This window comes from Triplophysa rosa, linkage group LG14 (genome assembly GCF_024868665.1).
Source record: "Triplophysa rosa linkage group LG14, Trosa_1v2, whole genome shotgun sequence".
Classification (NCBI taxonomy): Eukaryota; Metazoa; Chordata; class Actinopteri; order Cypriniformes; family Nemacheilidae; genus Triplophysa; species Triplophysa rosa.
In genome coordinates this window covers 10697100-10716825 of record NC_079903.1, presented here as the reverse complement: position 1 = coordinate 10716825, position 19726 = coordinate 10697100, and the positions used below count along the sequence as shown (strand labels likewise).

Genomic DNA, 19726 nt, shown 5'->3' with positions numbered 1-19726 from the left:
CATTTTGCCTCCGTTATGGCACATTTTAGGCATTATCATCGAGCGCCATCTTCTGGTCAAAATTACTACATTTGTTACACTTGTACATGGTGTTTCATGATGGTATTTAATTGCGTTAAGAGCTCATAAATACAAAATAACAACACAAAGCAAGAGTGAATCCATATTCACTGTAAAATTTATTTCATTGCAGTATATTCACAAATTCAAACGGAACTGTGCTGCTGACATTCAGAGGCAAACCAAGTAACTTTTGTCATAACGGAATTACAGTACAACAATTAAACATTAGAAAGAATACACTGGGTTTATACACAAACTAATGCTAATTTTGTGTAAAAAGAAGTGATGAAAATGAATAACACAAAAAAATCACAGCACAAAAAGGCAACAGAGATACGGTATGTCCATTTTCACAAAACAGAAAAATCCACTTAAATAACCATTGAAGAATGAGTTACTTTTATGTCATTTTTAAATGTGTCCAGCATTCTACAGAGGTTTTGTGACGAGTCAACCCTGATCTGTCATATACCACTTTTCTTTTTGATAGTAAAACCTTCGATTACTTTAAAAACATCTGAACATTTTATCCATCATCCAAGTTGCCCACCCACCAGGTTGCGTTTTTGTTTGTGACCCAGTAACACTCTAATGTCCTTCCTTCTAAAAATATACACTACCAGAAACAAATTTGGACACACTTAGGCCTAACTGAATATATATTTCCTAAGATCTTACAAAATATATTTTAATCTAAACGCTTGTGCTTATATATGTAAATAATATAAATTGTGCTTGCATACAAATTATTTTTGAATATCTGAGTTTTCTGCATTTTGCATACTCTACAGCCCAACAAGTGTCAGCGTACAGGAACTCCTTCAATCAATGAAGTTGATTGAGTTGTAATCTAGGAAAGCAACTTTGAAATTCTGAATTTTAAATGAAGTATTAGTCAATATCGATAAGAAATAAGTATGTCTAAACTTGTGACTGGCAAGATGTTTTTGACTATGTAGAACCTCACATTTGCCTGATGTCACAACACATACATTATCTTTGGACAGTAAAAAAAATCTGCAATAAACAACAAGAAAAAAACTGTTCAAATGCTCAAGTATTGGTCACTTAAAAATTCCACAATATACCCCCAAGAAAAAAATTCAGTAGCTTCAGTCTTGTCATTTAAGCGATTTTTTTTAGAAAGTTCAGACAATCATTCACTTGTAAACTTCACAGAAATATCATGACACTCGTAACATTACCAAGATTTACATTATAATTCATCATAACCCCAGACACATTTAGCTTCCTGTTTTTTTAGGCTACAGACTATATTCATGATGTCCAATGTGCTTTAAAGGAATTCCAAAACTGAAACTTCCAAATCTATGACTTTCTTTTGTGCAATGCAAAAGAAGAAACTTTGTTTTTTTCATGGAATTCAATGAAAGAGGACTTTGAGGCACAAAAATGCTCACGACATACTTGTATATGGTGCTTTTGTGTTTTTTTAAAGCCTGAAAATTACAGTACCCATACAGTGTAGCTTCATGGAAAAGGAGTGACAAGTACATTCCTCAAAGTTTCTTCTGAAAGTCATACAGGTATGGAACAAGACGAGGGTGAGTAAATGATTTTAATTTTAGGGTGTTGGTTTTGATTGCTGAAAAATGCCGAACTAATAGCTGCCCTTACTTCCACACTCGCTGACATAAACAAAGAATGTTGGGTCCATTCAAAACCAATGAAGCCAAAGATCTGATGAAAAAAAAGTGTTCGCTTTAGCCGTCAAGTCTTATTTCAGAGTGGCAGTGTAGTTGTTTTTCTCCAGGAACTCCTTCAGCTTGGTGGGATAGTCTGTCATAATCCCTGTAGCCCCAAGGTCAAAGGCACGTTTAAAGTCCTCCTCATCGTTTAACACCCAAACATACACCTATGGTTTGAAAGGGAAAAGACAACACAATGTCACATGAGGACGTTCCGCTCAAGAGTGAAATTCCTTTCAAAGCTCCTGCCATCTGCTCATGTACATCATAGTCCTCTAATGCTATGGTTACCCATAAAGCACATGTTGTGTTTGACCTGAATCTTATTTGGAGTACCTGTATTCCTCTGCCTTTCAGATGATCGAATAGAGCTTTTCTCATGAGAAGCCTGAAAATACATGCACATTTTCATTTAACATTCTACTTTATGTGATGTTTAACTCCTCCCCCCCCCTTTTTTTATACAATAACAAGACATACAAACAAATCAGACATTACAGAACTGTCATTTGGTCACCTATACATTTTTACATAGAGCTTGTTGACAAACAAAAACAAGTCAGGTTATACAATGGTCATCACACATGTCATGATGAGTCCTTAAACACAATCCATTTCTCCCAAAATTGCAAATATTTGTCCCAACGTAGATTTAGTGAAAATGACATACACTCCATACTTTGAATACTGGATGCAATATCCAGCCATTCCTTTTTTGTTGGAGGGTCAGGTTGTAACCACTTTCGTGTAACAGCTTTCTTGCTAGCTGCTAACAATATCTTTAAAAACATACCTGTCAACATTCCCGTTTTTGACACCCATCTCCCACCCCAATCCCCCCCCCGTTTTGTTGTTTCTCCCGTGAAACTCCCGTATTTCAGTTATTTCTCCTTTGAAACTTACAGGAACTCGTTCACGGGGTGACTCTATGGCTTGAGCCTCTGCCCATTTGCCCTCACAGGCTGGCGCCCTTTGATAGGCGAAATAGAACTGTAGCAGAAGTGGAGTAGAGAGGATTTGCATCCCCGCGAAAAACTTGATCTTATTACCCCGCTAAAGGTCCGCAGATTCCACTCCGCGTTTTCATTTAACGCTCGCTCCTCGCAGTCTGTGTCCGCTCACTGAAGATGACAGATCGTTTCATCGACAGGTAGATGCAGTAGAGTCTACTAGCTGTTGTTGATGTTACACTTTCTTTGCTTTTACAAAAAACTTGTTTTGAAAAGTGTTATGTTCAGCAGACAACTCTTGAAAACAGCTAATATAGATTTCTAATATTTCTTGTTCTGTGACCATAAAGACTGTGGCATACTTCGTTTTTTTACGTGTACGCGTACCGACCGCACAGCCTTGCAAAGTATACTGCTTTTGACTCATACGACTACACACGGGTTTTGACGCATGCGCATTACGACATATTGCAATATCTCTCCGGGCCTACAGGGGTCAGGTTTTCTTCAACTACATTGAATTGATACTCCTAGGACACGGTTGCCACCTGGTGGTTATTGCAAGAAATGGAAGGCGCATGCCCAACCTGCGTGTACTATATACGCGAAGTAACAAAATTCTGGTGGTGCGCATACTATTCTGATGACGAAATTTGCGTCACGCGCACTCTACGCTGTCCCTCGCGTACTCGTAAAAGGGGAACTATACTCCGGGCTTAAGCGGTTCTTGTAAATAATATGCAAACATTGTTAAATCCATCCATGTAAATAAAAAAATAGCTAACTAATAAACTAAGTTAAAACAATCGACCTACAGTACATGCGTGAAGGGACAAACTGCTCATGCTTTTTCAAACCGCGTTTAGATGTACAGTAAGTTATTTCATGTCTGACGTTGAGATCTCTGACTATACCTTGCAGATATACCATTCATGGATTCAAGGCCCTGTGAGCTGCATTAAACAGTCTCTTAGATTTACATTTAAGAATTTGACATGAAAATGATGTTATGTTAGATATAAAAAGTAGTTTAAAGATTTAAAACGATTTATAACAGAGGGGCCCTATTTGCCCTGCACAACCAACCAGTAACCCACCCCCCCGGCGGGTCTCCCGGATTTTGGTACACAAATGTTGACAGGTATGTTTAAAAGGTATTTGTTCTCCTTCATTAAATACGTTGCTAAATTACCCGATGTTTAAAGGGGTCATATGACACGGCTTAAATGAATATTATCATTTGTTTTAGATGTAATGAAATGTATATACACGATTTAAGGTTCAAAAACGATGTATTTTCCACATACCGTGCATGTTTGAATCTCCTCTTTGCCCGCCTCTCTGAAACGCGTAGATTTTTTACAAAGCTCATCGGTCTGAAAAGCGAGGTGTGCTATGATTGGCCAGTTAACCAGTGCATAGTGATTGGTCGAATACTGCAAGCATGTGACGGAAAAGTAACATCAGGATCCAAAGCAATTGTACTGACAGGTACGCCCACCTTACTTGCGTATACATTTGGGCGGTCTTTGTCAAATCATATCACGAACTGACGTAGATTTGTGGGGGTGTGGTTACACGAGGCGTTTCAGGCAGGTCTGGTTGAGCATTCACTTTTAGATAGAATGCATCTTTCGTTCCGACACTTTCATTTTTGCAATTTTACGTGTCTAATACATGCATGGGCAACTTAAAACACACCAAAGACACAGAAAAAACACGTATTCGCACCATATGACCCCTTTAAAAATGTCAACACATTTGAATGAGATTGGTGGCTCTTAAGGTTATGCAAACACTATTATAACTTGCAAGCTAGCAACATTACCTACCGACTTTCCTATAAGAAACCCAAGCCATACAAGTAAATATTTGGGTGAACGATGTGCTGAAGCCAGTGTGTACATAAACTTACATGTCTGCCAGCCATGTTATGAAACGCTGACTTCTGGTCTGACGCTCGGGGTCTCTGAGTCTACAAGAGAGAAAAAAGTATTATCACTTCTCAAAAAAACTTTACAGCAAGCTTCTGGCAAAATAACTAATTTAAAAGATAAACTATACACTCAAGTCTAGAGAGATATTGGTAGGTGCCAATCATAAGAATTTTGATAAATTTAATATCAAAATCAGATTCATTATATGAAATTCCAAAAATGAAAATTCTTGCATCATTTACTACCCCCTTCTCATTACAAACCTGTATGACTTTCTTAATTCTGCAGAACACAAAAGAAGATATTTTGAAGAATGTTGGTAACCAAACAACATTGGATCCCATTGACTTCCATTGTATTTACAAAACACCACTGTGACATTTCTCAAAATATCTTCTTTTGTGATCCACAGAAGAATAAGTTAGATACAACATCTGAACAACATGTTTAGAGTCACGTGGAGCTTAGAAAGAGTTTCTTTCATTGCATTATTTTGTGGCAATTAGTCACATTCAGACCAAACAAATATTTTTCCCTTAGGAGCTGTGAATTGATCTGTGTGTTTTGTAGAATGTCAGTGTATTTTGGCTTGGCATTCTCAATCCTATGTGTTACTTAGAATCTCGTGTAGTAACAGAAACAGATACGAAGCCTAAATCTAAAAAGGTTGTTTGTTGTTGTTATATCGTTCCTTACTTTGAGACAATGGAAGGCATAGGAATCTCCAGGAACTGCTCTTTGAGTGGGACGAAGGGCAAAAGTCCCGTGTAGAAAAGACCCAATAACAGCAGAACTCTTGGCAAGCTGAACAAGAGTGGGATTCGTGGATTCTACAAAAGACATTGAAAACATCAGTCACTGTCATTTTTCAAACGGTCTACAGTGATGTAGTTCAGACTGAGCCTATAGATTTTACCTCTTTGTAACATTTCTTAACAATTTCGTTCCTCGAGTTTCCCCAAACAGTCAGATGCTCCCTGTCATACTGGATGACTAGCTCAGACACCTGACAGAGAGGGTAAAACTCTATCAGTCAAACAATTTGCTTCTGGCAGACTCATCCTGCTGACTTTGACTATTTTAGCAGCGACAAACAGCTGCACAGACAGGAATCAAGGGCATGAAGCAAGAGTCTCACACACACACCTTCTTGATGAGTGTGTCATTGTTGACCTTGATATCGATGTTTACAGGGGTACTTGGGAACGATTCAAACACGTCTTTTAGTAAAGGGATGCGTTCATCATCTCCTCCTTCACAGAAGCACTCTGAAATACATGAGGATTATGATGTTACGCATTTGGACACAGTAACTTTTGTATATTTGTTGAACGTGAACACTTACCTCGCTTGAAAGTCACCCCGAGCTTACAAAGGTAAGGTGGAAGATCCTGAAAATACAAACACACATTTCTTGCATAAATAAATGATAGTATTATAGTTTCACACCGGCAACTGCAATTATTTAGCAGAGATGTTTGAAGTCTGTTCACTCACAGCATAAGTCACATCAGAGATGTACGCGTTGATGCCGGTCGACCTCTTCAGGTTTGAATCGTGCAGTACAACCACCTGCTCATCTCTGGTCAAATGACAGTCTAATTCCAACATGTCAGTGCCAAGATTGACAGCACTGAGTGGGGTGTAAGCAAATAAGAAAGAAACAGATATAAGCAAAGACAGCATTTGATCATTTAATCATCAACTTGTTAAGATACCTTTCAGCATGTGGGAGAGGAAGTGTGTATAGATGATTTCATCGGATGCACACGCCTGCCCGAAGTTAACTTCCGGTCTGTGTTTGTTTTTCGGTCTGGCTAGGGGCTAATAATATAACTATTTATATTTTATTTAAATTTATATTAATCTTAATTTAATTGTAATAAAAAACAATTTGTTGAATTTTATTGTATGTTAATTTAATTTATTATATAAACAATTTCCCAGCAAACACAGAACGTTCCCCTAACGTTAGTTTTTGGTTCCCTTTTGGTTCTCTTTTTGGGAACCAAAAAATAACGTTCTAAGAATGTTCTTTTCAGGTTTTATTTTTGCAACCAGAAAATAACGTTCCCAGAACGTTGCAGGCTGTTTTTTTTTAAATAACCAGAAAATAACGTTCCCTGATGGTTATTTTTTGGGAATTTTTTTGCAACCAGAAAATAACCAGAAAGTAACGTTCCCTGATGGTTATTTATTGTTGTTTTTTTAAACCAGAAAATAACCAGAAAATAACGTTCTCTGATGGTTATTTATTGGGGTTTTTTTGCAACCAGAAAATAACGTTACCTGATGGTTCTTTTTTGGTTATTATTTTGCAACCAGAAAATAACGTTCACTGATGGTTATTTTTTGGTTATTTTTTAATGGTAAAAATAGTCAAAACTGCTAAACGTCAGTGACGTGCAATACAGAAATTATAAGACCACATTAACACATGTTATACTGACCAAACGAAATTAATAAATGTGCCCTTAATGGCTGAAAATAATAAACTAGTTAAGCTAAATTAAAATACAATCAAATATATCCATGTGTATTTCTTTAGTGTGGTTGTCTGTTACTGTATGTGTGTGTGATCGAGCACGTGCATTCTCCGCTCTGTCACGCACTCCCGTCATTTAAAAATTAACGGTCATTTCGTTTTACCTCACCCACTAACACATTAGTTTAGCGGTTTATTTATTTTAATTTTTTATTTAAAAACGTACAGATTTGAGAGTAAACTTATATTTTCTTAATTTTCAATTGATTTGACATCTAAATCAACAGACCATGATGTAAGGACTAAAACTCAAACTTTTGATTGTTATATCTAAAGACGGAGCCACACTATACTTCTGTGGTGAGCAGTGTTGGGTGTAACTAGTTACTAAGTAATTAGTTACCGTAATTTAATTACTTTTCTCTTGAAAAAGTAAAGTAAGGGATTACTCTTATTTTTTTCTGTAATTTAATTACAGTTACTTTTGATGTAATTAAACTAAATACTTTGTGTAATATATGTATGTGCAATAGTGTAATTGACATCAAAATTCAAAGTCTAACTTTAAAATCTGTGCTTTAATGTATAATTCTCACATTTGTAATACTTTGGTCAGTTAATAAGTACTTTAAGTACTTTAATATTATTTATTTGAATGAATTAAAAGAGCCCTTTCGTGCCTATCCTTGAATCACTTAACTAATCAAGGTTGATATAGGATATAGAAAGTAATAAGTAACTAAATACTTTTTGGAGAGAGTAATTTGTACAGTAATCTAATTACACTATCGAATATGTAATTAGTAACTAGTAATTAATTAATTTTTGAAAGTAACTTACCCAACACTGGTGGTGAGACAAGAATATTGTTAGCCTGAAGATAATTAAATGTTTATTCTTCTGTCAATAAACATCTGCTTTAAATATTGTCTTGAAGTCATTGGTTATTTTATTTCAATATCTATAATGTCTGATGTTGAGGTAAGCCTACACACAGTGTGGTTTTATTAGAAATGATATACTGTGCTGTTTAAATCGAAAATTAGGTTACTTACGTAATGAAAAAGGAATTATTAGGCTAAAAGAATAATCTAATGCATTGATTTCATCCTCCATATTGTGTGGGATGATGTATTTTACTTATTTTAATTAGATTAGACAAGCGATGGATAAGAGGCCAAACAGACCCGAGAAAAATATTTAAGGCTAACGTTCTGGGAACGTTCCCCTAACGGTTTTAAAAAAAAAGTTTTTTTAAGGTTCGTTTTTGGTTATCTTTACGGAAATAAAACGTTAGTTTCATGGTTTCTATAACGTTAGGGTAACTTCCCCTAACGTTAGTTTTTGGTTCCCAGAACGTTATGGGAACCAGAAACTAACGTTAGGGGAACGTAAAGAAAACTTTCCTGGAGAACCAAAAACGAACCTTAGAAAATAACGTTCTGGGAACCAAAAACTAAAGTTAGGGGAATGTTCTGGTAACCAAAAACTAACGTTAGGGGAACATTCTGGGAACCAAAACTTGTTAGCTGGTTGTAGAATGGGTCGTATAAATTTGTCTCATTTAAATTTAGCCAAGTAACGGTTCTTCTACTGGTAACCCAAAATAATACTGGCTAGACATACTTTTAACTTGCTAGCTAATGTAATTAACTTTTTATTTTTTTGCTTGTTTCAGAAATAATCTACAGGGACTCTATTCTTTTCGGATGTGTAGCGGAAGTTAAATTTGGGCCACAAAAGCTTGAATGAGCAGTAACGTATTGTTACTTTGAAACCGTCTATAAAGCCAGCTGCGTGCCATACGATTTTGACAGTCTGGGAATCCTATAAAATATATGTGATTCTAAGACAAAATCTGTAGTCTTTGAAAGAAGTGAAAGTGAAGTGAAAGTGAACTATTAGTCAGATATGGTGACCCATACCCGAAATGTGACCTCTGCATTTAACCCATCCAGAGAGTAGTGAACACACGCACAGCAAGTGGTAAACACACGTCGCCCGGGGAGCAAGTAGGGATAAGGTGCCTTGCTCAAGGGCACCTCAGTAGTTACCCTCCGGCCCTGGGAATCGAACCGGCAACCTTCTGGTCACGGGTCCGACTCTCTAACCATTAGGCCACGACTGCCCCTAGTTGATGGCTAGTTTGACATGCTTGCCAAGACCAATGGTGGTCAAGAACTGTTTGGTTACAAGCACATCTTCCTCTGTGTTCATCAGAACAAATACAGTACATTATACAGGTTTGGAACAACTCGAGGGTCGGTAAATTATGACAAAAAGAACTGTCCCTTTAAAGGCTGAAATACACTACACAACTTTTAAAATCTGAACAGATTAAAAATAACTAGACATCACACACTAGCAGACTTTTTGAAAGTTTGCAGAGAAAAACAGGGCATCGCACACTACGCGATAAAATCTGCAGACTAGCGCAGACTTTCTGCAACAAGTCCTAATTGAAAATCTGGGCAAAATCGAAGCAAAAGTCTTGTAGTATATTCCAACCTTAAGGTGTATGATCTGTAAATAAGACACAACCAATATCGAATAGCTGCAGAGAAGAAATCAATTGGCATGAAGAAACTCACTGCCTGAAAGCTGCCATTGTGTTCTCCAAGTTCTCACCAGCACCTGGAAATGAAGAAACAATGTATTAGAACATAAATGTGTAATTTTGTAGTTCTTTGCCTTCATTTCAAACATTTCTTATGTAGATTATTTTAAATACCGGTGTTGTGCCGAATTTTGACTCCCCGCCAGATTACAACTCCCCTCATTGATTTTGATGGGGGATTAGCTAATCCTAACCCCTCCCCCACATCTAATCCTAACACCTAATGTTAGTGGGGAATGGGGGGGTCATAATTTGGCATAATTTCCTTGCGTTTGAGAAACACCCTTTGACTCTCCTACTTCTGATTGGTTCATTCACTTAGGATGATACTTTGTGATTGGTCCCTATCTCTAAAGCCCGCCCCCACATCTAATCCTAACCTTCGTAGGGGAAAACAGGGGAGTCATAGGGTGTTTCTCAAATGCAAGGACGCGTCCTAGGCAGGTTGCAAATCTCGGCTGCCACGTCATCAAGTGCCGCCGAAGGACATCTCAAACAGTAGTATGCTTGGAAGGAAGCTTTCACTTTGTGTCCTTCGTTCAGGCCGTTTTGCAGGATACAACAACTGTATCCTTCGCTGCCTGAAATCACCCACAATCCTTTGCACACCTTCCCAGAGAACATCGCGAGAATCCAGTCAGCACTTTCTTCACATAATTTTTATGTAATAAAAGACAAAAAATGCAGAAAATGAGTAATTAAATGTGTATAATGATTTATAATATGATACATGACATTATTAAAATGAAAAGTTGTATCTGTTAATATTATTTAATGGACATGAGCTAACATGAGCTAAAAATGAACTGTTGCGTGTTATGCACAACATTATTATGCACGACTGAAAATAAAATGAACAATAGGAGATGCTCTCTTTATGATTTTATTTATTTTTTCATGGTCACACATGACTTCTCTCTTTAAAATAACCGCGGAGGCGGAAACAGTAATGACGTTGCCATGCGCTCTTAATTAACCGTCTCATTCTGATTCTAGCGTTTAATGTCGAAGAGGACTCTAAACATCTACCGTTAGAAGGACTGCTCTAGGCAGGAGGCAGCCTCACTAGTATGTGTCCTTGCGTTTGAGAAACACCCAAAATCTCACGGGGAGTCAGATTTTGATACGACACCGGCAAATGACTTACTGTAGCACACACACTGTTATGTTTCAGGGTTCACAGTCCACACAGCATCGTGTAGTCATTAAAAACCTATGTCCGTAACGGGTTACACATGTAAAACGCGAAGTTAATGGCTTGTAAACAAAATCTATTATTTTCAAGAAAGACAAATACAGCTTGAAATGCATAATTTGGTAAAATGAACCTTCAATAAACCTTATGGGGAATTGCTGTAACCCCGGTTTTTTTAATGTACTGGCTGTGTTTCAAACCCAAATGAGCAACCTACGTAGACAGCACTGTTGGTCACGTTAGCTCACACGAGAGCAATTCATTTTGACTTACATAGGATAAAATGAAAGGAACGACTAAACAAACTATTAATTCCTCCGTACAGAGACATTTAACACCTGAAAAGCATCTGCTGTCCACTCACCGCCGCGGTGTGAGATGTGTCTGCTGCGGAAAGTCTCTCTCTTTCTCCGACGAAGCAGAGTCGGACACTTCAGCAGTAACGCGGAGGTGAGCACATATCCGGTAACAGTGGATAAAACATAAACCGCGGCGCTCATTTTGGCCCTTATGTATCAGACAAAACCAGCGAGTTCTGTAAAACGACTATGTAAACACAAGTTCATTGACAAGCGGCATGAAATGCGACAGTGTCTGTGTGCTGAAGCCAACACACCAGCCAGTTTCACCTAGCACCGCTGGACAGCCACTCCACGTTATCGGCGAGCAGAAGAAATCCAAGGGAGGATTTTAAAGCTGTAAATGCACTATCCGTAAGATTAGATACTGCTGTTGTTGCACCGTCAGGCATTTCAATGTAGTCCAATATTTCTTGACAGGCCATACCCCGGCGGACGCACTTATTGCTCGAGTCTATCACAAGAGTGACTGTGTCCCATTTCGGGGGCTGCGTTCTTTGAAGGCTGCATTTTAAGACCGATTGCGTCACAGCAGCGCGACTGAAGGTTGGTAAGGCTGTCCCGATTCAAAGGTTGCTTCAAATGCAGCCCCAAAATACGACCTTATTTCCGCGGGTTTTAAAGGGTAGAACGAGTGTATCCTTCACAGCTTTGGCTATCCCGAGATACATTGCGCGCCTGTAACAGCTTGGCATTTTTAAATAATCATTCAAAACTTTAGTTAAATAAAAGTATGTAATTCACAAAAACGGTCCATTTCAGTGTTTTAATATTATATATGATGTCGGTAATTAACATTATTGTGTTTTAAATTGATAAGGTTGGTAATTTAATATACTGTTGGGCTGTTTTGATCTACATAAACGTATATTCTCTAAAAGAAAATATAATTTTTCTGGCTCCGTATTTGTTTAAATAAGTCAAAACGTCTCTGCTGTGTCCTGCTGCGGTCACCACGCAACACGAGCAGCAGGTGACGCGATTAGGAAATCTTCTGCGAGGCTGGACCCAAGTACACCTGTCTGCAGACTGCAGATAGAGGCGGGACTACCCCTAGGGAGGGGTTACCTGGGTTGCTCCGCCCACATGCCTTTTCATTGGTTAGTGGCAACGTAATGACGTCAATGCTAAACAAGAAATGGGCAATTCCGTGTTTGTCAACCTTACCAATAAAGTTACCACCAAAGGGTTTAATTATACTAACAGCACATAAATAAACATTTGGTGGTTCAAATACCCATGTGACGTCGCTCCTCGAGATTTTAAAGCAATTGTTTTATTTTTAGTGCATGATTTTTCCAGTCAGATAAGTGCCCATTTGGGGATCGTCACATCCATAACGGTACATATTCTTCATAAACGGACAAATAAAAGTAACCATTTTATTTCTATGTAGAGGCATTCCTTCTCCATTTGTTAGGTATTATTGCTTCCGGTTTGTGCGTTTTAATTCACAGAAATCCTACAAAGCATGTCGTCTCCCTAAAACCGTATCCTTTTTTGTCATATCCATACATTATATACAACAGTGAATCCATTAATTACTAGCACCTGGTAACAGTGTCAAACAATTTGAATTTGATAATTGTGTTTGGAAAACGTTTCATTCACACGTATTAAGAATTCACTTACCGTTTTTAAATCGTTTGTCTATTTATTTATATAACACATTTAAAAGTCACATTTTCGGCAATAATAAACTATGAATCACCATGTCAACGATTATGTTATTGTTTATTTACAATTTATCTGCATGTTATTTATGTATATGTTTTAAGGTTACACATTAGTTAATAATATCTAAAATGTTGAGTCTTTCTAGCAAGTGTCAAGTCTTCAGATGTTAATTATGAATTTCTTAGATAATGACAAAGGTTATGTAACCAACATTATAATTGTTTGTAAATAACATGCCACAATGATTATTTCATTGATAGTTAATTCTAAATTTCATTTGATTAAACATTAGTCATCCCCCATCACTTCTCCCTGGCACATAAAGCAGCAGTCTGGGTCCTCTATGCAGCCATAAAACCCGTCAAGACAACCACGCTTACAAATAACACAAAACAAGAGAGTAAAATCAAACGGCAACCATGGTACACAATGACAAGGAACTGTAGAAAGAAAAAATAAAGAGCATCAGCTTTGACATCAAATGTTTTATTTCTATTGTACATGTAGCAGTATGCAACATAACAATAAACCATACGTTTAGAGCTTGCATTTCTTTTTTAAGAAAACTTGTCCAAAGTCGTTGATGGTAGTGATGTTAGCTGTGACACCAACGCTCTGATGCTTGTATCAAAAAAATGAAGCGATTTTCAGTGAAGCTTAGTATGGATGCTTGATTCGTTCTATCAAAACCACGTGGCCAATGACGTCCGAAGCTTCGTTTCACACACACCCACGTGACTGCTTCATACTTTGATTAAAAAAGGTTTGAAAATTCGAGACACAGGCCACGCCCTCATGGGTTTCTACAGCTACAGATTTACTATAATCGTATGGAAATGCATGTGTATTTTTGTGTGCATGCACCTGCATTTATTTACTTCCTCTATTCATGAATTTGACTTGTTCACAAACAGGAAAAATGTCCACATCCACAATACAAAATGTTATGTTTATTGTTTTGAGTTACCAAGTATGCGAAACAGATTGTTGTCATGTACTTAATATACTGATTTATTAATTTACTAGTCTACCCATGCATTCGTTTATTCATTTATTAAATCATTATTGATTCTAAAATTAATGCGTCGGTCCATTGTGAAACATTTTGGGACACAGCGCTTTCCCACACTTTCACCAGCAGAGGTCATAGTCGAGCTCTGATTCAAAAAGCTTCGAGTAATGAACCTTTTTCCGATACAATTTTGTTGAAAGCTTCAGTGGTTCAGAAAGCTTCACGTCGCCATCACTAGTTGATGGTAAAGCACAAACCGACCAAAATACGATCAACATGAGGCAGGCAACACGGTTTTTGTTATACAATTCAGTGAATAAAGTTTCACGAGGGCTATCTTATTTTAAAAACTAGAATACTAACGACAGACATAGCACGTGTACTCACCAAACATGAACAGCGGAAATTAAAGTCACGTCGTTCTTCATCTTCTTCTTTTATGGCGGATGGCATCCAACGTTAAGCTGCATTACCGACATCTACTGTGTGGATCAGAGTGTCAACGTCGTTACTTTGCCACTAACCAATGAAAAGGCCTGTGGGCGGAGTAACCCAAGTAGCCCCTCCCTAGGGGTAGCCACGCCTCTATCTCATTTCATTTCGGTTCTTGGACTTTTGAGGCTGCGTGCTTTGAGGAACAAGTCCTCGTTTTTAAGTCCGCGACCTTAGAAGGTTGCAGCCCCCGAAATGGGACACAGCTAGTGACAGAGATGCGCATGCGCACTAGAGGGACCTTATTACACGAATGAACGCAAGAGGATGCTCGTGGACAAATATTTTAAAGTTGTCAACAGATTTTTACTGATTATTTTTTAACAACATAATTTGATAGTGCTTATTTAAAATAATAAAATTATATTTTATATCATGAGTCTATTGATTTTTTTCACACAGACAAACTGAAATGCGAATATCAAGTATTCACATTGTGAGATCATCAGCTGTAAACTGGAGTAAAAGTTTGTCAGTAAAGTTTTTGAAGGATTATTGGATTATGCAACTAGGTCATATATGGATCACTACAATCACTACACCTACATGTGTACTAGAGTAATAATCTCTTGAAATGTCTGTATTGCAGAATTGTCAGTGTGGCTATACATTTGTGGTCCCTCCAAGTGTGCCACAGGTCAGGCAGGTTGGTGTGTCAAAGTTCACTACAAAGTTAAAGTCTGTCTATTGCAATTCCTAAGAGATAAGTAAGATAGACAATCAAAATGCTTCTAAAGTGAAGCTCATTTCTAACACGCTGTATTGGTTCGCAAAATTGAACACAAAATTCTCGAGATTACATTTTTCCTGCATTCACCACTTAACTACCTGTATAGCCTAGATGTCGAGAGCACTGGCAACAACCCTTCAAGAATGGGACATTCAGGAGAAAGAATTTCAGCAGATTCAGGTAGGATCTTATCTTTCATATTAAAATTGTCATATTTTCTGTTCTGTAAAGTAAATTGAAGAAGTTACTTTACCATACATTTAATTGTAAAGCAGATAGTAGATTTTTGACTTCCTTTAATTTAAATCTTATATGCACAATGTCCACAAACAACTTTTCTGTTGAAACAAAACGTTGTGTCCAGGAGACCCGTCGACTTTACATGCAGAAGTTAGATGAAGTCTCCAAGCTTCAAAAGAACTTTGTTGCCTCTGTAGCTCTACTAAAGAAGAATTTGACACCGCTATCCAAATCATTGAAGAAGTGGGTAACCTGTTTTTCCATTTAAGCAACTCTGTATAGTTAAGGTTTTACGAAATGGGATGGTTACTCCTATCATTGACATAGATTTTCTCCACCCAAGATGCAATAAAGGTCTGACAGAAGAGGATAAGAACACTGTGGAGAAGGTCAAAGTTCACGTTCAGGATATGCAGAACAATTTAAATCAAATGGAGGCATTTCTTCCAAAGAAAAATGGGTATTGGACGATTGCTAATAGTTGTATATGTGGTTGATTTAGGCTTTGCAAAGAAGTTTGTTATTTTTGTCTCTCTTTTCAAGGCTCTATCTTAGCCTTGTCCTTGGAAACGTGAATGTCAACCTCCTGAGCAAAGAGTTGAAGTAAGCACAAGCAAAACATTACATGTATTTATTTTAGGCATATTCTATAACGTACATGCAATTTTTAAATGCATGTTTAAGCACAAAAAATATTTTTTTTGCAGTGCAAAATCTAAACTTATAGAAGTTTACTATAAGATAGTTATCAGAAAATATGTAACGACAAGGAATCTCTAACTTTACTTTTAATCTTTTTACTGTAGAGCTGAATACAAAGATGAGTACGAAAAGTTCAAGCTGTTTGTGACCATGATTATGTTCCTGTTGTCCTTCTTGTGTCGCTTCTTCATCGCCTACAGGTAAGACTGAGTTCAGCGAGTTGATGCAGGACTGCATGTCCCTCACGTCACATTGTCAGATTTCATGTGTCTGCTTCTCTTGTGTGACTGTAGAGCTGTGGATGCACTTCTGTACTTCATGTTGGTGTGGTACTATTGTACCCTGACGATCCGTGAGAGCATTCTCATCAGCAATGGGTCCAGGTCAGATCTGTCTATATGATCTGCATATGAGACTTCAAATTTGGAGTTGTGAATTTTGCTGCCGTTCCAAAGACCCATCTCAAAATGCATCTGCATACTTTACTTTTTCAGGATTAAGGGCTGGTGGGTTGTCCACCATTATATTTCTGCCTTTCTGTCGGGAGTTATGCTAACCTGGTGAGTTTTATTTTATTTTTTCGATTTGCTTATTATTTATACAGCAAGAGGTCTAGTTTGAATCTACTGACTTTTTTGGTTGCACTGATTTTTTGGGAAAGTTACAATTGGTTTGCCCTCATATAACAATTCTAATGTATTTAGGCCAGATGGTGAATTGTATCAGTCGTTCCGGAACCCATTTCTGGCCTATTGTATGTATCAAAGTAAGTCCTAAAGTTTGCATGCAAGCACAGCTGGCAACACGTTGGGTAATATTTATAGACTTTAGAGGCAAAGTGTGACTTCTTTTCCAGGCTTTGTGCAATGTCTTCAGTACTACTATCAAAGCGGATGTCTCTACAGACTTAAAGCACTGGGAGAACGGCACAACATGGATTTGACTGTTGGTGAGGACTTTCAAATAAAATACAATTTCATACACATATAAATTCATATGAGAAAACATTTCCACTGTATAAACACTGTGTTTTTGTTTACACAGAGGGATTTCAGTCATGGATGTGGCGTGGACTGACCTTTCTCCTTCCATTTCTTTTCCTGGGTCAAGTGAGCATTTTTTGTATTTTGAACAAATTATATTTTGTGATGAATAACTCATGACATAAGCAGTGTCAGCATATGCAGTGTCATATGAATTCTATATTTCCAATGGAAGTCAAAGTAATAATTTACTGTTTGTGTTGGTCAAGCCTAAATTTTGAATGTGTTACAGTTTTGGCAGTTTTGGAATAGCATATCCCTGTTCAGAATGGCTCAGCTCCCCGAGTGTAAGGAGTGGCAGGTCAGTGTTGCTTTATTAGATCTATTTAGTAATTTAGTAAGATAAAATAAATCTTTGTTTAAAACTGTGATGACATTAAATCGTTCTCTCCAGATATCCATGTGTGGTTTCTGCTTTCTGGTTCTGTTTACTGGAAACTTTTTCACCACAGTTGCAGTTGTTCGTCACAAGCTCAAGAATGAAAAGACCAAGAGGCTGTAATTTTTCACTTTCCTTTAAAAATTGCTGTGAAAACTCTCCCGTAATTTTCTAAAAGTGTAGATCGTACTTAAAATGATTATTATAGCAAAACTGTTATTTATACTTCCATTATCATTAAAAGAGTATGAAACGTACATGTAAAAGAGTAAACAATCTGTAAATCTTAATAAGTTCTAATTTTTTATTGTGGTATAAAATCAAATTTACGACCTTTAATGACTTATATATTTTAAAATATTTTTTTGTGAAATTAATTAAGCACAATCCATTGTTTATATTTTTATGTTATATTGTTATTTAATGGTTTATTTTCTAATTAAACTGTCCCATAATTTCAAATGCAAAACGTGTTTACTTGCTGTTGACTGGGCTATCATTTCAAATGTGAGATTTATAAACTTTAATTTACTATTTTAGAGTGAAAAAGTTGGTTTAAAACCTTTTTAGAATTTAAGCCAGATACGGTTAAAAATGATTAAAAGTTAAATTCTTTTATTATTATTATTATTATTCAATTTGTGAATTATTTTATTTTGATAACCACATGGAGAGCGTATATATGGCTGCGTCCGAAATCGCATACTGTGACAGTAGGTACTGAATTTGAATAAGTATCTACCTATCGGCCGTCAAAACAGTACGTTCTATATAGTATGAGTGGGAGTAGTATGAATACATTTCGGACATACTGCCTCCGCCATGTTTTATGGTCATGTGACCCGTATGCTCTTTGACCCATGACGTATTAACAACAACCTACACGTGAGAGTTGATAAAAACATAATTTAGTCACGAGAAATTAATTTATTGGCACTTACATTAAAAACAAACATCCGCCTTAAAGTTTTCCGCTATATTTATTTATTTGATTTACTTTTGAAATTTGACCGTTGCTCAGCTCCCGTGGCATCATGGGATAGAGAAGTGTCCATCCGACCCACACTCACGAATCTCGGCGGAAGTAGTAGACCATCCGGGTATTTCCAAGTACACCTGGCTGCAGGCTGCAGTACGGGGCGGTGCTACATATGGGGGAGGAGCTCCACGTGGAGCTCCGCCCTCAACACATCCCATTGGTTAGCAGGCGTTGAAACCAGGAACTGAGGTTAAAAACATTGTTGTTCGACTTAATGCGGTGCCGTTCGAACCTATTGCAATATAAACTCTGTATTTATTTATTAATATAAATAGTATGATTAAAAACTTAATACAATGGAAGTTACTTCAGGGGAATCGTTTCATTCATTTGTAAGTTTGTAAGCAAGAGTCTTTCTACTACTTGTAGGTTGATTTTGATTCTGATTATGGCTTGTCCTTTGCGAAAACTAACATAACTTTTAATAAGTGTAGTGACTGTTTAGGGTGTATTGATAATTGTTTTTATAACGATGGTTTTACTACACATATTACGGTTAGAATATGGTTACCGTAGCAGTTTGTGGTGTTTTACAAAGTCTTTGTTTACAGTTTGTTTCTCATTTTTCATTTATCAAAGTATGTCATTGTCATATGTATTTATTTACCGTCCTTTACTTGTTTTTATTTAATATTTTTATCATTATTAAAATTAATTTATCATTTATTATCCTACTTTTTTCTATTACTGTTATTTAATCCAGGGATTTTCAAACTGTGATCCGGGGCCCTCCAGAATGTTCTAAGAGAAAATTTTAGAGAAATATAAAGATAAAAGAAATATGACAAAAGTCTACTGAACATTATTACTGTTTCATATAAATATGTTAATTTTTATTTCTAAGTGAAGAAAGAAAATTTCTAAGAAAACAGTCCAAAAACATTGTTTCTCTTTAGGTTTATACGTCCATAATTTTAATAGCCAATTAGTGTGTTGCCTGTACAATCATGCTTATTATTTATCTAACAGCTTCAATGTTCCTTGTCCATAAAAAAACAAGCAAACACAACTACTGAATTACATCATTCACTTTATTTCAATTACAACAAATGATTCAAATGTATACGAATATAGCAGGATTAAAAAAATACTACAAC

The 19726-nt window shown here is 36.8% G+C and overlaps 2 protein-coding genes across 3 annotated transcripts; one reads left to right on the top strand and one right to left on the bottom strand.

The window, feature by feature from the left end:
- Positions 1–166: 166 nt before the first annotated feature.
- On the bottom strand, positions 167–14498 carry gdpd1 (glycerophosphodiester phosphodiesterase domain containing 1). 2 transcript variants are annotated; one of them, XM_057351437.1, is made up of 10 exons: positions 14392–14498; positions 9736–9778; positions 6157–6292; positions 6005–6050; positions 5806–5927; positions 5576–5665; positions 5356–5489; positions 4638–4697; positions 2109–2160; positions 167–1939 (listed from the first exon to the last, which is right to left on the bottom strand). In XM_057351437.1, the coding sequence occupies exons 1-10, from the start codon at positions 14396–14398 to the stop codon at positions 1802–1804; spliced, it is 828 nt and encodes a 275-aa protein (XP_057207420.1). In that variant the 5' UTR covers positions 14399–14498; the 3' UTR covers positions 167–1801. The 2 variants fall into 2 exon arrangements, with proteins under 2 accessions (XP_057207420.1, XP_057207419.1); XM_057351436.1 differs by lacking the exon at positions 14392–14498 and adding an exon at positions 11321–12250.
- A 529-nt stretch (positions 14499–15027) lies between these two features.
- Positions 15028–17872, top strand: tmem120ab (transmembrane protein 120Ab). Its single transcript, XM_057351482.1, has 12 exons — positions 15028–15406; positions 15591–15709; positions 15810–15926; positions 16010–16069; positions 16273–16368; positions 16462–16551; positions 16663–16728; positions 16873–16934; positions 17025–17117; positions 17213–17277; positions 17444–17512; positions 17606–17872. Exons 1-12 carry the CDS (start codon positions 15338–15340, stop codon positions 17711–17713), a joined length of 1014 nt encoding a protein of 337 aa, XP_057207465.1. The 5' UTR covers positions 15028–15337; the 3' UTR covers positions 17714–17872.
- Positions 17873–19726: the final 1854 nt, after the last annotated feature.

What these genes read in the sequence shown, in the direction of transcription:
- gdpd1 (XM_057351436.1), bottom strand. Translation starts at nt 11,456, where the DNA reads ATGAGCGCCGCGGTTTATGTTTTATCCACTGTTACCGGATATGTGCTC. An exon ending in ACAATGGCAGCTTTCAGGCA is followed by an intron (nt 6,293 to 9,735) that starts GTGAGTTTCTTC and finishes CACCCCACTCAG; the next exon opens with TGCTGTCAATCTTGGCACTG. An exon ending in ATGCCTTCCATTGTCTCAAA is followed by an intron (nt 4,698 to 5,355) that starts GTAAGGAACGAT and finishes TCTCTCTTGTAG; the next exon opens with ACTCAGAGACCCCGAGCGTC.
- tmem120ab (XM_057351482.1), top strand. Translation starts at nt 15,338, where the DNA reads ATGTCGAGAGCACTGGCAACAACCCTTCAAGAATGGGACATTCAGGAG. An exon ending in TTTCTTCCAAAGAAAAATGG is followed by an intron (nt 15,927 to 16,009) that starts GTATTGGACGAT and finishes TCTCTTTTCAAG; the next exon opens with GCTCTATCTTAGCCTTGTCC. An exon ending in TCGGGAGTTATGCTAACCTG is followed by an intron (nt 16,729 to 16,872) that starts GTGAGTTTTATT and finishes TAATGTATTTAG; the next exon opens with GCCAGATGGTGAATTGTATC.